Source organism: Lontra canadensis, unplaced genomic scaffold (genome assembly GCF_010015895.1).
Source record: "Lontra canadensis isolate GAN:19392208 unplaced genomic scaffold, GSC_riverotter_1.0 scaffold41, whole genome shotgun sequence".
Lineage (NCBI taxonomy): Eukaryota > Metazoa > Chordata > Mammalia > Carnivora > Mustelidae > Lontra > Lontra canadensis.
In genome coordinates this window covers 14334464-14351259 of record NW_022631035.1, presented here as the reverse complement: position 1 = coordinate 14351259, position 16796 = coordinate 14334464, and the positions used below count along the sequence as shown (strand labels likewise).

Here is a 16796-nt window from a genome sequence, read left to right as displayed (position 1 = left end):
CACTGTTTTGGAACATTTTACTATCAAAGGAAAAATACTCGCTGTGCTCATGAAAATAATGAGTCACGTCACAGAGCAGTGACGAAAGAGAGCATGCTGGTCAGACTCTAATCTACAGCCAAATCAGAATTATTACTGGACAGAATAATAGAGAAGAAAGACTCTGAAAGCCCCAAATCCTTGGATTTGCATGGCTTTATCCAAGAAGATTACTTTGGAAATCAAATACCATTTCCCAGCTGTAGGACTCCTCTGCTAACTATCACCAGGAAGACAAGATCATAAAAAAGGAGGCATGGCAGATTAAATGAGAAACAAGCTCAGTCTTTCACTTCCCTCAACGTAAAGACCCAATAAAGTGGCTAGCTTGGATGAATGTCAAATTTTACAGCCCTCGAGGATTTCAGCCTCTATAAAAACAAATGAGTAATATGAGGTTACAGAAGATAGTTCTTATAATTATGATTACAAGATTCTAATCATTAGATAGAACTTAAAAAAATTTAATGTAGTGTGCCTTTGTGAAAGACCTACCAGCTAGAACTATTAATAGAAAAGCCTAGAGCTACTTAAACATGAAATCTGGAAAGGAAAAAAAAAAAAAAGATAAAGCTTGCCTCTTTAATTGATGCATTTGGTGAATGATCCCCATTCAAGCTGAGTATAATTCCCTCTCTTCTCCTTGATGCCACTATCCTTTTTAATTTTATTAAAGATGTGTAACTGTTTTTCTCTTTTTCTGGAATAAGTTTCCTCAGAAAGCAGCTGAGCAAATGCCCATGTCACCCAAGGTCCAAAGCCAAAATTACCTTCTTTTAAAGTCCATTTGATCGAGCCTGTCCTCTTGCTGACAGCATGCAAACTTCCATCCAGAGTTGACACAAACAACAAGGTTTCAGGAAGCGTCACTGTGCTGGGACTTCCAAAAATCTGCAATGAGATGTGGAAGAATCTTTGTGTTCAATAGGATTCTTCATCTTGGGCATGCGCAACCACACACAGAACCCCCGGGGATACCCCAGAAGTTTTCCTTCTAAAATCCGCCACCTCACAGACGAAGACGTTGCAGTTACAGAACCTACGTCCAAGGACACATGTCTAGACAACAGCCAAGTCAGCACTAGACCCCAGGTCGCTTTATGCTATCTCAGCAGCAATCCTTCCTGCAGACAGACAGGCTTATAACCTGATATGACAAAGACAAGGATTCTGAAATAATCCACGGGTAGCCCCCACTGAAACGGGAAGAAAGTATGCTCAGCTTTCTAATGGACTTCCTTCTCTTGGTATACTTCACCTTCTAAAACCTGGTCATCTTGCAAATCTCCATGGTAGAGAAAAATGCCAACATACCACATATACCCGCATGCACTTACAGAATTATAAAAAGGCGAAATATTAGGGGAAAGTGTTTAAAGCAAAATAGGAAAAAACAGCTCTCATTTTATAAAAAAATTATGTAACAAGAAAACAAGATTTCAAAAAAGTATGTTATAAAATGTATGAAAAACATAACCCAAATTGTTCTTCATTTATAATCAAAATATAATTTAAAGAAAAATGTACCTTTTATGCTTAATGAGTTAAAACACGCACTCTCTTTACAGAAAAGAGCCAAAGGTGGTGAAATTTACTTTCTCATCCATCGTTGGTGGCAATGAAAATTAGAAGTTGGTGCACTCTTTCTGGAAAGCACAAAAGTGCTCACATTTTTGATCCTATAATTCTACTTCTACATCCTGAATAGTTTCAGATATGGAAAAAGCTGTGTGCCCAACGGCGCTCGTTGTATCCCATTAACAAACACAAAAACTGGAAAGATCTGAATTTCCAAGATCTTAATGACTGAAATAAATTATGACACATACACTCAATGGAATTTTTTTAAGATTTTTAAAATTTATTTATTTGAAAGACAGAGATCACAAGCAGGCAGAAAGGCAGGCAGAGAGAGAGAAAGGGAAGCAGACTTCCCGCTGAGCAGAGAGCCCAATGCGGGGCTCGATCCCAGGACCCTGGGATCATGACCTGAGCCAAAGGCAGAGGCTTTAACCCACTGAGCCACCCAGACGCCCCCCACTCAATGGAATATTATGCAATCATTAAAATAGCACTTTGGGAAAATTTACAGCAACGCAGAAAAATGCTTCTATCAGTCTTCATGTGAAAAATATAGAATCCAAGATTTAATGTACACTGTGGTGACGATTATACTGGGCAGATTTTTTTGGTCTGCTTGTCCTCTAGCTTGGCTAAGAACTGTACCCTCCCCCACGCAGTCTCCACAAAAGCAGCTGTGTGTGAACGCACACGCATGTACACACGTGCAATGCACACATGTACAGGGGATGGCTCGTAAGGGTTCCTGGGACAACACCCCTTTGAGGTCTGGGACATTCAGCCACGCCACCTTGTAGTAAGATTTTCTCTTCGTCAGCACACTGTCCCACAAATTATCCGGTTCCTGGGGGTCTTCAATTAAAAATGGGCCGACACAACTCGCTTATACTGTGGGAGTTTGGATCTGGGCACAAAAATTTTAAAATACAGGAGTATGGCTGGCTTTTAGCACTAAACAACAAGACTGGGGGTTCACCTGTGCACAGCAGCCTGACCCCGAAACACCTGCCCACTCTTGGTAAGAACCAGGATGGCACTTAGTTAGTTGCTTAAGAAGGAAAGCCCCATGTCTGTCTCCAAAACAGCCGGAGATGGCAGGACAAACACCGGGTCCCTGCACTCCTTCTCCACGGTGGAGACCCGCCGGCAGAGGGGGCGAAGCAGCTGCTACACTGTCCTCCCTTGCCGGCTCCTGGCCTGGAGGTGAAGAGGCTCTACCCTTTCCTTCGAGCAGAGCCAGGGCCACTCACCTAGAACGGGAGAACCGAGAGCAACCTTCCCCACTGCTGGCTCAGCCTATCCTCGGTGTGAATCCTCAACCCAAGGAAGAGGAGTCTGCTTTTTACCTGGCTGGGAAAACAGAAGCCTCAGCAAGGGTGGTCCTGCCCTAGCAGGGAGTCCAGTGTTTGGGGATGAAATCCTTTTAGCCTACAGGGTATAGACGGTGAGAAGCTTCATCTGCACCCGCTTACACCCGAAACGCACATCGCCCAGAGCACACGGGCTTGCAGAACAGTGGCCGGAGGACAAGACCACTGCGGGCTGTCGCTCAGCGAGACTGAAGGCGATCTCCCACGGAGAAGGTAGAATGGCTTTGCAGCTGATGGGGGACAGCAGGGTCATGTCAGGTGTGGGCAGTCTAGAGACTGAATAAATCAAAAGGAAAGAATGTGTGCACATCTGGGGACCAAGAGGTGGAAAGGCCTGCTGAGCCCCCCTCCACCTGTCAAAAGTTCCCTCAAGAACAGGCATTTTGTAAGTAGGTCTCAGGATGACACAAGAATTGTGTTGAGCTCTGTGGATCGCTCAACTGGTAAAAAACTAAACTCGGGCGATTTCTGTCAATGTTTGCTGGGTGGAAGAGAGACAAAGACTGAAATGGGGAAAGAAGCCTGAGAAGAAACACAGCTGACAGAGTGAGTGCCCTGGCTTCTACCCTTCCTCAGGCCAACTTCCTGTCCTTGGGCTCTCAGAACCTCATGAGAAATTCCCCCTTTGCTGACATTTCTTGGAACTAGATTTCTATCCCTCGCAACCCAAGACAAACACACACGCCCCTATGAAAAAAAAATTATACATATGAAGATGAAGGAAATATTACAAAATTATAGAAACACTTTTTCTCCTGGATTTTCTTAAATTTTCTATAATACAATTGTGTAATCAGCAATGAATTTTTCGTAAAATAGAAAGGAGATGGCCCAGTGAGCAGGTGGGAGAGAAGCTCACATTTAAAGGAGCTTGAGCAAGCCTGTAAGTTCCAGATGAAGCGCTTTCCATATTAGGATTCTCAGACAACTCGGCCACCTTTGATCATTAACGTCCACAAGACAGAAACAAAAGTTTAGAAACAAAGAGGTCCCTTGGTAAGACAGTTTGCCTGGGTGGCTCAGTGGGTTAAAGCCTCTGCCTTCAGCTCAGGTCATGATCCCAGAGTCCTGGGATCCAGCCCCACATCGGGCTCTCTGCTCAGTGGGGAGCCTGCTTTCTCCTCTCTCTCTCTGCCTGCCTCTCTGCCTACTTGTGATCTCTGTCAAATAAATAAATAAAATCTTATATAAAAAAAAAAAAGTTCGTATCCAGGAACGGATGAGTTCTGTCATTGTTATTAAAGCCTACAGTACAATTTTAATGAACTGAATGCCCCCAAATATATCACAGTATTAATATTCAAATGGGTCAATATTTACTAAAACCTATCAGTGCTGCTTCATTACTAGTGTGGAAACAAAAGACACCTGCCTTGTCTGAGCATCTTGGAAACCACAGGAAGAGCAATTATCTATGGTTGGTTGGTGAATCGAAATAAAACACTAATCACATAACTAACAGAGTCCTCTGAAAATCTCAGAAATACCAGGTTGGGCTAGAAGTTGAATTTAGCAACTGAGAGCACTGACGGTTAATCACAGTGTCCACACTGACGTCACAAACCCTGTCACAACAGGCTTCTCTCTTCTTTGGAGGCTGCTGATGGTTTCCAATTAGAATGTTCGGGGAGCCACTGTGAACATTGTTATTCTCTCACATGGCAAATTAACATGACAACATTTCTAGCTTTTCTCCCCCAACATTTTTGAAAGCGTGAAAATGCCTGCCTTCGGAGGCAGTTGCTATTACTAAGGTGAATTAAATAAGCTTCCAGATGCCTTCTGGGATACTGAGCACAGCTGAGAACCATTTGTACCTGGACATCTAAAAATGCTGCTTTACAATAATGACCTTGCATGTTAGCTCACCCAGCCATTGGAGCCGCCAGGGCTCCCTTCTCTCTACGATGGAAGAAATGACCGGAGGCCCTACGGTTACACACGCTCATTTCTGGAGAGCCTGAAAATGTAAACAAAATGCTGATTCTGCAGATTGGCTTCAAGCTAACCACCTGGAATCTGACTCATTTTTCCAGCGAGCGGGATATGTACTCCTGGCTTTGATGGCTGCTTCTAAGAAGTAATCACAGTGACACCGTGGAGGGGAGACACTGGTGGCAGGTAACCGAGTCTAACCTAACACTAAACACCCATGAGCCAGCTGGTCCTCACGCAAGTCTGACCCCGCTCGCTCTCTCCCAGGAGGGGACCCCGACGTAACAATGCTGTGAACAATGAACAAAGCCGGGCAGTTCGGGGCAGAGGATGCTGAGCAATGGGTCACTAGTACAACCGACTAATTTCACGTAAGTTCATTCCGTGATGGTAGAACTGCCCTCATGGCAGCCATGCTCGGCCAGGACTTCAACAAGAGCCTTTCTCCTGGGAAAACAAAGGCAGTACTGGAACTGCATCCTCATGTTCAAGGTTCTGATGGTAAGGCAAAGCTCAGCATCTACACCACTTCATAAAACACACCACTCATTCTGCCTTTCTGCCAAGACGTGGAAGCAACTACCAACAGCTTAGAGATGATTAAAATGAGAATTTCATTCTGATATTCTAAACTCAGCTGACTGTTAGTTGCTCTTGCATTAATTAATTCAACACCTTATATTTCAGGTAAGAAAAAAAATCTTTCCTAAAATAAGTTCTGAAATAACTTTGTTTAAAAAATGTCTTCAGGGGCGCCTGGGTGGCCCAGTTGGTTCGGTGTGTGTCTTTGGCTCAGATCATGATCCCAGAGTCCTGGGCTGGAGCCCGACATTGGGCTCCCCGCTTAGCAGGGAGTCTGCTTCTCCCTCTGTACCCAGCCCATCCCACTTGGGCATGTGCACACGCTCTCTCTCTCTCTCTCTAATAAATAAAATCTTAAAAAAAAAAAAGGGAAAGAAAAAATATCTTTAATAAAGAGAATTGGACACCAGAGATTGGATCTGTTGAAGCAGCACAAAAACAGAGGAAACCACTTCTCCCAAACCCGCCCCACCCCCATTTTTGAACTAGTACTTGGGACTGGTCAGGCAAAGAGGCTGTTCACCAGTGCCTGGAAAGCAACCAGTAAAGCCCAGGGATTGGTTTCATTTTGGGCGCTGTGTCTACCACTGAGGTGGCTACTCCTTTTCACTCACCCTCTGCCCCCCACCAAGGAAGAAGAGCGAGGAAGCACACGCCAGCTCCTCCAAGATTCAGAACGGGGGGACCCAGTGGTCCCCATCAGGGTTTTCAGAAATGCTGCATTTTCCAAAGAAATACAGTGCTTAAGTTTCAGACACACATTTCAAGAAACAGGCCACACACACACTGACTACCTAACAACAAGGGTCAGAAATAAGTTAATAAAAATAGCACAGACTTTTCATCTTGAAGTCAGTGGGAAGGAGTGGTGCCACGCACACGTGTCTCCTACCAGCTTTCCAAAGTCATCTTTGCTTGGTAAGTGTGGTAGTGCTGGTTCTGTTTACAACACTGGTGATGACCCACCCCCCTGAAAAAGAGGTGTACACACACTCCCAGAAGACCCACCACTATGAACAAGGGAGCCACATCCTTCTCAGCTGGCATGCCCATCAATCAAGTCAAGCCCAAGTTCAATCTATATGACAACACTGTAGCAGTAGCTTAGTCAGGTAAGCAAAAACAGTAAAAATAGTTACAATCTTTTCTCTGAATCTTCTCTACTTCCTACCTGTGCTCCAGCAGAACACAGTTTGTACAATAATATTAGAATATAATAATCAGGCTAATAACATCATGATTTTTTTTTTTCTTTTAGAAGTACACACCAATTTCCAGGATACACCATTGAGATAAACCAATAAACCGTTGAGAGGCAGTTTTTTTATTTTGTTGTTTTGGGGTTTTTTTTTAACTAATTTTTCCTCCATCTTCATTGGATTACTCTTACATTGCATAATCCCAGCTTTAGTTTCTTTATTTCAGGCTAAGAAAACCATTCCTCCAAACTAAAAGTACAATACTTGCGTTACTAGAGCAAGGATACTGGCATGCTGCCAATAAAATATTATTACACAAGATAGCATGTACCTAAATTCCTGGAACCTACAACCTCCCATCTACAACCGGGTCTGACTTATGCAGAGCAGTGGCTCCTTGCCAGGCCTCAAACCTACCGGGCACTGGCAACAGAGGCAAAGTGAAGGTAAAGTGACTTACAAGTTCATTTTGGTTGGGATAATATACACACATTACGGTTTTACAGGTAAGATGTAAAACAAGTCTCCAAGCGTGGGAAGGATGGGATAAGAAAGATTTCCGTGGTGTTTTGTCTTACTACTTAAGGATACATGCGATCTTAAGAACAGTTAAAACTGCATGTCCCCAGATGCAGAATAATGGATTTCGAATGGATTAGAATGTGCTACGGAATCAGAGCTTACAATTATTAATCTTAGCAACAATGCTCAGAGATGAGGAGGGCCTTCTCTGTGGGGGATGTACAATGCCAAAGGAGGGAAGAGAGACTGCTTGTGTGGATGGAGTACAGGAGGTGGCCTCTGATGGTTAAGAAGGCAGAGGAGAGGGGTAATGGCTAACAGACCGGATTATTCTGCTGGTCATAATTAGCTGAAAGCTACAGGATGGATGAACTGATTTTAAGAGAGATCAATAAGACATTTTCTGGCATGCCATAATAAGACATCACCCTTAGGGGCTTTACTCATGCACACGTGCATGCACATGTATACACACACATGCCAACCTGTGTGGTAATAGGTCAATTCAGCACAAAGTACCTTTTTTTTTTTTTTAAAGAATTTATTTATTTATCTGACAGAGAGAGAGATCACAAGTAGGCAGAGAGGCAGGCAGGAGGGTGGGCGGGCAGTAGGCTCCCTGCTCAGCAGAGAGCCCAAAGCAGGGCTTGATCCCAGGACCCTGAGACCATGACTTGAGCTGAAGGCAGAGGCTTAACCCACCAAACCACCCAGGCACCCCCCAGCACAAAGTACCTTAAAATAGTATTCTGTAACATGGTCCCCTGGCAGGCACTGAACAATATTCAAGAAAAAGGGCATCTGTATCTATAATTCTGTTTACAGCAATATCATTTACTTCAGACTATAAACTTTAACAAAGCCTGGCTATTTGCAGTTCTGATTGCTTTATAAAAGTACCTAATAGAGCCACTGATCACATCATAGAAGACCATGCAGATGACTGCCAAAAAACTATCAAGAATTCATCAAAGCAGCAGAAGACTGAAATCAGTGCCCAGTTATTGCCAGCACACGCCCATTACATAAAAAGATCTCTTATTGACCAAAAAAAAAAAGGTCCACAGGAGTTTAATTAAGCCTCTTATTAATCAGGAAGAGGGGGCTAAACTAGCAGATCCCAAAGGCCTACCTGTGAAGGTATCTTATGTAAAAGCCTAATGAGAGAGACAAAGATTTTTATTCGAATCATACTCTGCTCTCCAACCCCCATCTCACTTACATTTCTGATCCAACAGTAAAGTGCTCCTTTCCAAACATGGAGACTTCCATATATAGCCAAGGGTACCAAGTGACACAAAAAACTCACTGTGTTTAGTCCCCTGTCTACTGCCTTGGGATAAAGATGAAGAACAGAATTGAGACATTAGGGATATTAAGAGATTTGTCCGTTTAACTGTGTCTGGTTTTAGTGACCTCTGTCTACTGCAGAATCATTCCTCACCCTGTTCTACTTTGTTGAGCTGCAGGTAGGTCAGTAATAACCCATCAACTCGATAGTTCCTTCTAACCGGACTACTGACTGTTATGTTTCCTGATACTAAGTCAATAAAGGTAACCATGACATTTGCTTTGGATGGGAGTCAAGTGTCTGGTTGGGATGCAGAAAAGGGCAAGGCCTAACCGAACAGCCCTGTGTGGTTTCCAAACTGAGCGGCTAAGAGAGTTAAGGCTGCATTTGTGGCAATTCTTGTGTGTGGTGTAATTAACCACCACCCGAGACAGTTATAATTCTTCAGTTTAGGCTACTCTCCTAATGGTTGTCATAAAAGGTTCCTCCCAAGTCCGCTTGTTCCCTAGCCCAAAGACAGGTTACTTTTACAAAAGGTGAATATATTCCCCCCAAACTGGTTCTGGGGCCCCAGGTCAAGTGCCTGAGTTCCAGGAGCTGGCACTTCTGTTTGTCTTCATGGTCGCTCTGCCGTCCGCTTATACTGACACCACGGGAGGGGGAAATACATTTGGGCATGAAGGGTGCTACGGGAAACTTTGTGGCACACCATGGCCGAGGGAACAAGCCCTCATTGTTTCGGGTGCTATCAAATCCCCACAGCCCCCGAAGCATTTTATGGACATGAAAACTAAAACCCAAGGTTTCACAATCATTTAGTGGCTGAGATTCAGAATACAGGTGTTGCCATTATTATTTAGTTGCCTTCGCCAAAGGGAAACAGCAGCAATTGGGATCTTGTAAAAACTGAGAGCCCTGGGGGCACCTGGGTGGCTCAGTGGGTTAAAGCCTCTGCCTTCAGCTCAGGTCATGATCTCAGGGTCCTGGAATTGAGTCCCACATCGGGCTCTCTGCTCCGCAGGGAGCCTGCTTCCTACTCTCTCTGTCTCTCTCTCTCTCTCTGCTTGCCTCTCTGTCCACTTGTGATCTCTCTCTGTCAAATAAATAAAATCTTTTAAAAAAAGAACAAAAAACAAAAAACTGAGAGCCCTGTGAGGCTCACTTACCGTAATGGAACAGCATGGGAAACGAACTACACTACGAACAGTCCGCTGTCAACCGTCAGCGCCGTGGGGAACTACCAGCCTCACAGAAAGCCTGATCCCATCTATTGGAGTTTGCATACTCAGGTGCAGTTAAACGTATGGTGAAGTCCCCCTTCAAAAACTCCAAGAGGGGGCAGGGGGCAGGACTCCATTAGATACCAAATTTTTCACTCCTAATAACTGCAACTGATTTCAAACTGTCAATTTCACCCTTTACATTGGCTAGAGATTTCTTTTGGGGGAGGGGAACAATTGGGGCCAAGCAAAAAGTGGGTAAGTGCTCTAGTGGAATAAAAATGATCTACAAACAACTATATTTATGACCTAATTGCCACCTAAGCTTGCCAGATGTTGCTAAGCTTTATAATAGAAGTTAAACACTATGAAACGCCACCTCTAGTTGAGAGAGATACCTGGCCAGTCTGTCCTCCCCTAGACAGAATCCCCACTGTTGCAACAAGTACATTCGAGGAATACAACTTCCCTACCCGCCCAGTGAGCCACACCCCGTTCTTCTCTCCAATTAGCCTGACAGGCATTGAAGCCATATGGCTCCGTATGACACAGATCAAACAGCAGGGACTATTTCCGGCTTCTGAGACAGGCCATTTTGGAGATGAAAAAGAGAGAGGAAGTCAAGGCCTGGAGAAGTGAAGTGACTTGCCCAAGGCACCAGAGATGGTTAACCGTAGATGTAGGACTGGAAACAATTCCTCCGCCTCTCCGTCTGGTCCTTGGCTCACTATACTACACTATAATTTCACTACTTTAAAATCACGGCTCTCTGACAACCATAAGCCTAAATTACTTCAGGCCTGGAGCTCCCCTTTGAATTCGGCCCGGGGCAGAGGAAGATCAGCAAGCATCCTGCTCTGATAGGGGGTGCAGGAGCTCTTGGAGGAGACCAAAATGTAATTTGTGGATTCTACACAGACACCCAACATACCAAAAGGCACTGCAAATTAGACGGGGTGGGTGGGGTCTGTAGAAAATGTTCTGGATAAAAATTCCCAAAATCCCACTGTAGATCTAAGTGGATGAGAATAACACCAGAAAAAGTGAAAGGCCACAGCCTCCACCACCATAAAAAAATTCCTGCGATACACATTTATCCAACCCAGTTCCAATGGTTAAAAAAAAAAAACAACTCTTTGAACGTGATGATGATGATGATGATGATGACACAGTAGCCACTGCCAAATCCTTTGATGAAGCGAGTCATTTCTTTTAATGCCAGTGCCAAGGAAACACACATTACCGACCAGCATGGGACAACTCCTTTGAACAGCGAGAACCATTTTAATGACCAAACATACACTGACGGGCCTCAGGCAGTAAGCCATCACTGCTGCACATAGCAGGAACAAGAGGCTCACAGAAAAGGGAAGGAAATGCCGATCTGAAATACTGACTTTTTCATGTGGAAAAAAAAAAATCTGATGCCACCAGATTTCCGTAATTTCAGCCGAGGTCTCTATGTTCCAGGCTCCTCTGAGAGGCAAATGTATACAACCCCATGCAATTCTCACACATGTGGACAGAGTTAGGAAGGCAAAGGAGACTGATGGAAGACTGTTGGCACAACCAAGTCTACAGAGCTGTGATTCAAAAACCCAGGGCTGAAAAACCAGAGAAAAGCAAGGGGACTAGCCCGATGGAACAGGGCTGCTTTCTCCAGTTTATGGAGTGGTGGGCAGAGAACAGAAGCGGGAGAGCATTGCCGATAGGAAGTTAACCAGGCCTTTGGGGTCAAGGTAGAAAACCTTCCAGACACTAAGGAGACTAAAACTCCCTCCTGAGAAAGGAAATATGACCGTCTGGTGTGGGGATGGGAGGACAGAGCCGCTCGGCTGCCATCAGGCTCTGTTTCCCCAGAGGCCTCTCCTCCCAAAGTCATCATGCTGGCCAGGCTTCTGCCTCGTCAGGAGGTCATCCAATCTTACTGCCGATTTCTTGGGTCAATAAAGTGGCTCATGAGGGCATCCGCATTGTGGGACAAGGTGGCAAAGCTCCCAAATCTGTTCTTTCTTTTGAAAACTGAGGAACAGCAACATCTCTTTAAATGCTAAGAAAGCAAAATAAATGTTAAGAATGTTAAAGGCAAGAGTTATGTAAACACTAGGGAAGATCGCTGTATTAAAGAAACTGGTGGTGGCCAAAGATGCCATCGGAAAGTAAACACACTCAAACACCTGACTACCCACTCTGTCTCAAAGCTCAACTGCTCCGCATTTATCCTCATGGGCAGACAGCAAGTAGACACGAGCTGGTGCTGATAATCTGAATAATTAAGAAAAGGTTAAAATATGTTTGGCTGGTGGTATTTAAGCAGGGGGGAGAATATAACTGAAGAGACTTTCACCAAACTGTACATTTCAAGTTCAGGGACTGTATTTGAATTACCTGGAAACTCATTCATGTAGTAACCTCCGTTCCCTGATGATGCTTGAGAATTTTCCATTTGTTACTCTTCCATGTAGTGCCTGGCGGTGTGGCTATTAGAAGGGCAGACTCCGGAGCCAGATCGTCCCCAGGCAGCTCTCTGTGCCTCGGTTTTCTCATCCGGAAATGGGGACGATAATAATACCTACTTCAAAGGGCTGTTGGGAGGTCCAGCATACCCCAAGTTCTTAGAACAGGGTCTAGTATGCAGCGAGCACCGGCTGAGGGCCCGTTATTATTACGACAACTAATCAAGAACTACGTAAGGCAACAGCATCTAATCACAACAGATCTATGCCTGCCCTGGCGGACTTTACAGTCTAATAAGGGGCCACAGTAGTCAAATAATCACACAAGCAGAATGACAAGCTGCAGGGAGTGCTGTGAAAAGGGCACACGAGGGAACCATGAGAGCCTAGCAGAAGCTGCTCTGGTCTCATGCTAGGGGTGCACGGGATTACAGTGGCGAAGATCTTCCGAAAGGAGTGATATTTGAACTAAGATCTATAGGAAGGAGGGGAAGGAAGGGAAGAATAGCCTGGGCAGAGGAAACAGCCTATGCAAAGGTCCTGAGACTAAAGATAATTTGCGGTGCTTGAAGACCTATTGGCCCATGCTGCCGGAGAAGGCAGAGTCGGGGGATGGGCCAAGGTGGGGCTGAGGCAGCAGAGAGAAGCCCAAGGGCACATTCATGCACAGTGAGCCACAAAACCAGAACCTTCTTCATGTGCTTGTTTGTTACCCTTGCAGCTTACAGAAAGAATAGGAAGGTGTGCTATTCCGATTGGTGTAAAGCTCATCTAGAAGGGAAAACAACCCTCCCCTAACGTGAAATATTTGATACATCAAACGCAGACAATCTGTGTTCATACCCCAGGTGAGTCGTCTTTGGTGTTTTAACTTAAACTGATGTTAGACTAGTGCTTCTTAGCTGGTTTAGAGCCTAGTATGAGCAGAACACACCCAAACTTCATGGGCAGGTTTAGTAAATCACTTGGTGAAATAAGCTATAGAACACACCCCAGTATAAGGGCTTTTGCTTTCCAAGACCTCACCTGAGGGACCTCTGACTGGCCACGCCTCTGAAGCTCTGTCTTTAAACTTCTGGGGTGCTCCATCCCCTCAGTACCTGTGGTCAGGGCCATTCGTGCCCTGCAGGCAGAAATCTTGAGGGTACTAACCTTATAAAATGCGGTAAGTCACCAGATCACAGTCCCACATTACTCAAGAAGGTTGGCACAGATATGAAGGATTTATCAATCTCTTCCAGGCACTCCCTGTTTCACACCCCTTCCTGTTGGCTGACTCTTCCATGGCCCATCTACTAGTTCACTCATTTCAACCCCACCCCCAGGCTTTTATCCTACAGAAACACAGAAGAGGGGTCCTGTCATTCATAAGGCACTAAGCTCCAAGATCTATAAACTCCTGCCTTCAAGGAGTTTACCATCTGGCAGAGCAGTAGTACAATCCAAGGGAAACGATGGCAGGTTCCAAATCCATGTCTGGAGCAATTCCCTAAGATTCTGAACCCACACTTCCCTGTTCAGGCCTTCTTCTCACGCTGTGGCCTAACCTGTATTCATGTAACTCCAAAGCCCATTAATCATACTCTCAACATTCCAAGTTAAAAAGCCCCAAAGTTCCTTAGGTGAGCCTGGTACATGGTCAACACATGCTTCCGGGTGAATGAAGCTGAAAGGAGAGCAGATGGGGCATGGGGCTATGAGCTGGGGTTTGGGCTCTGGGCAAGTCATTAAAATATCTCTGGTTATCAGTTTCTGATTCTACAAAGTACGATGACTGGGCTGAATCTGCCCGTTAGCTCAGAGATGTGATCATCGGTGATTTACCAGGCCCTCACCCCTCCTCAGGCTTTACTGCAGATTCTTCTAGCCCCAACCAATGAACACATGCCCAAAACCTACATAAGAATTCGAGAATTTAAAAAGTCTTAATGCCTTTAAGCAGAGTCATTCCCAGTCCTGGTCTTTCAACTTCCCACCATCTCTGCTTATCTTGAAATATTTCAACGTTGGAAATTAGTAATAATCTGATTCACTTAAGGTTCAGGGTGGAGAAAAGAAATACCATAGAAATCAACTAATGTTATGTGGGAGGAAGTGGGTGACTCCCATGCGTACACTCTTGCTATAGATACTAAAAACCAACCACCTAAACTGAAAGGGAGACCTCGGTCTTCTCCAAACCACAACTCAGATTAAGTGACTGAACTTTACCCACGCACCAAAAGCCCTAAAGATTTCCAAGTACTGATCTAACAGATCAAGAAGACTTGGGATTGGCAACTGTGGTCTGGTTCCCAATCAGCTGAATGCCAGAACTACAGATAAACTTGTTCTTCATCTCTGTGCGTAAAGGAAACCGTTTTCTTCTTTGCAAAACAGGACCACAGCAAGTGGAAAATGAACCCTAACTCAACTATAGGATCAGGTCACTGGATTGTCCAGAGAGAGGTGGTGCCTTTGAAGTCAGAGATTCCCCAAACCCGGCTTTACATCTTTGTTGCAGTATCTGAATTTATCTGGAGCGCTTACAGATACTTCTACAATGGAAAAAAAAACTAATTTTGTTTGTAAAAAAATATATACACACCACATGCGCATTTGGGAGCAGAGCCATCACAAAAATCAAAGAATCGCTGGCTCTGTTTCTTGGATTGTGGGGGTTTCTGAGATTTCTTTGATAGAATTTTAAACTTTCTCTTGCTATGCTGTCATCAAAAATTGGCAATAGTTACACTCAATACCTCATATTTGCTCCAGTGCTTTCAAACATACTTGAGTTGTCAATACCAGCCCTTCAGGAGACGAGAAACAAACTCAAGTACAAACTCATATATTAACCCCAACACTGTGCAATGTGATGTCACTCAGAGTGAGAGAGGGGCTCTTGTCTAGGAGAGGACAGTGGTCAGGGAAGGCCCCACGCTTTGGCTGCGCCTTACACGACAGGTGAGTGACACCAGATGAAACCACGGCCCATCATTGTGGCAACTCCCGGGGCCCTCACCTCCCTTGCTCTGCTCTAGGTTTTCGCTTTCCATAGAACTGTATCACTTTCTCACAAACACGTTTATGTATTTATCATGCTGTTGTGGCTTGACTCTCTCCACCAAGTAGAAGTCTTCATGAGGGCACAGGTCTTTGCTGTGTTCATCAATGGGCCCCAAGCCCCTCAAACCATGCTTGGCATAGAATATATATCCAATAAGACAGGTGAATGAATGGAAAAACAGAGGGAATCCACCACATTCGAGAGCTAGCGAAGCTAGGCGGGGGGTGGCCCAAAGCAGCCTTCCTATCTTTGACCACCCAGTAAGAGTGGATGTAAAGCTGTTGAGGGGAGGTGAGGGTTTGGGTAACTAGTCATTTTAACCTAAATGGTTTTCCCAATTTGGGAAGATACTTAAGAATTGGCTGGCCTAGATTTTCTAATTTCATGCCTTTATTTTATGGATGAGGAAACAGAGAGGAAATAATTCATTTGTCCAAAGTCTTCTAGCTGGCTAGCACCCAACCCCTCGTCTCCCACCTCCCACTCACTGAAAAAACACCTGTGTAACATATGGGTCAAAATACACATGAAAACAGAAGACGGTGCCTATAAACTACATTTCAGAACAGCTAAAATGACACACTATGGCCCTGTCCTCAAGTTCACCCCACTCTGTCCGGTCAGATGCCCAGGCAGAGGCTGTCATCAAAGAGTGACCTCCCAATCCTACTGACCTCTGTCCCCCATTGTTCCAGTAGGGCATTAGATGTGGTCAAGCCCAGTCAACGTAACACTTAGAAGCGAGGTCCCCTTGCTTCTAAGCCACTATTCAGATTCCTAGGGTAACATCCAAGGCTCATCCATAGTTGCTGAGACAACGGGCTGGCCAGCTCCTGCGTGCATTCTACAGTCAGGCCCTTCAAAGGTGCACCTGCTGCAGATCTCCACGGGCTGATGAATAATCTGGATATCCAGGCCTCCCAGGAGAAGGGAAGGCGAGTATCACAAACCATACCCTCCCATGACTGGCCTCCAACCCACATTCTCACCCTGATAAGAAAGGCCCGTTTTGTTTATATGCTTCATTCTTGTACTTTATCGAACCTACTCCTTTCACACATTTCTTTTTTTTTTTTTTCTTTCACACATTTCTTCCACACCTACTCCCCTTAGCTGCCTTACTCTGGCTCCAGCAGGCTCTTTAACTCAGAGAGGGGGGCGCGTGGATGGCTCAGTCGGTGAAGCGTCCACCTTTGACTCGGGTCATGACTCCAGGCTCCTGGGATGGAGCCCCACATCAGGCTCCCTGCTCAGTGGGGGAGTCTGCTTCTCCCTCTGCCCCTCCCCTTGCTTGTGCACGCATGTGCACGCTCTCTCTCTCAAAAATAAATGAAACCTTAAAAAAAACCCAAACGACTCAGAGAGGGTACTGCAAAGGAACCTGGAAGCCAGTATTATTCTGATTCATTAGGCCTCTTAACATATGGAGAAGGCAAAAATACTAAGTAAGCATGCAGTAGAACTTTAAAGAATTCCAAACACCTTATAATTCAATGACTAAGTTTATTTAATACAAAGCCAGTTTTGGGGCACCTGGGTGGCTCAGATGGTT

At 44.9% G+C, this 16796-nt stretch overlaps 1 protein-coding gene across 1 annotated transcript in view; it reads right to left on the bottom strand.

Moving 5' to 3' along the window:
- ERN1 (endoplasmic reticulum to nucleus signaling 1) overlaps window positions 1–16796 on the bottom strand; it is a 75014-nt gene that overhangs the window by 48725 nt on the left and 9493 nt on the right. Inside the window, exon 2 of the mRNA XM_032870841.1 lies at window positions 810–930. Coding sequence (XP_032726732.1) covers window positions 810–930 — 121 coding nt within the window. The remainder of the gene's footprint in view (window positions 1–809; window positions 931–16796) is intronic.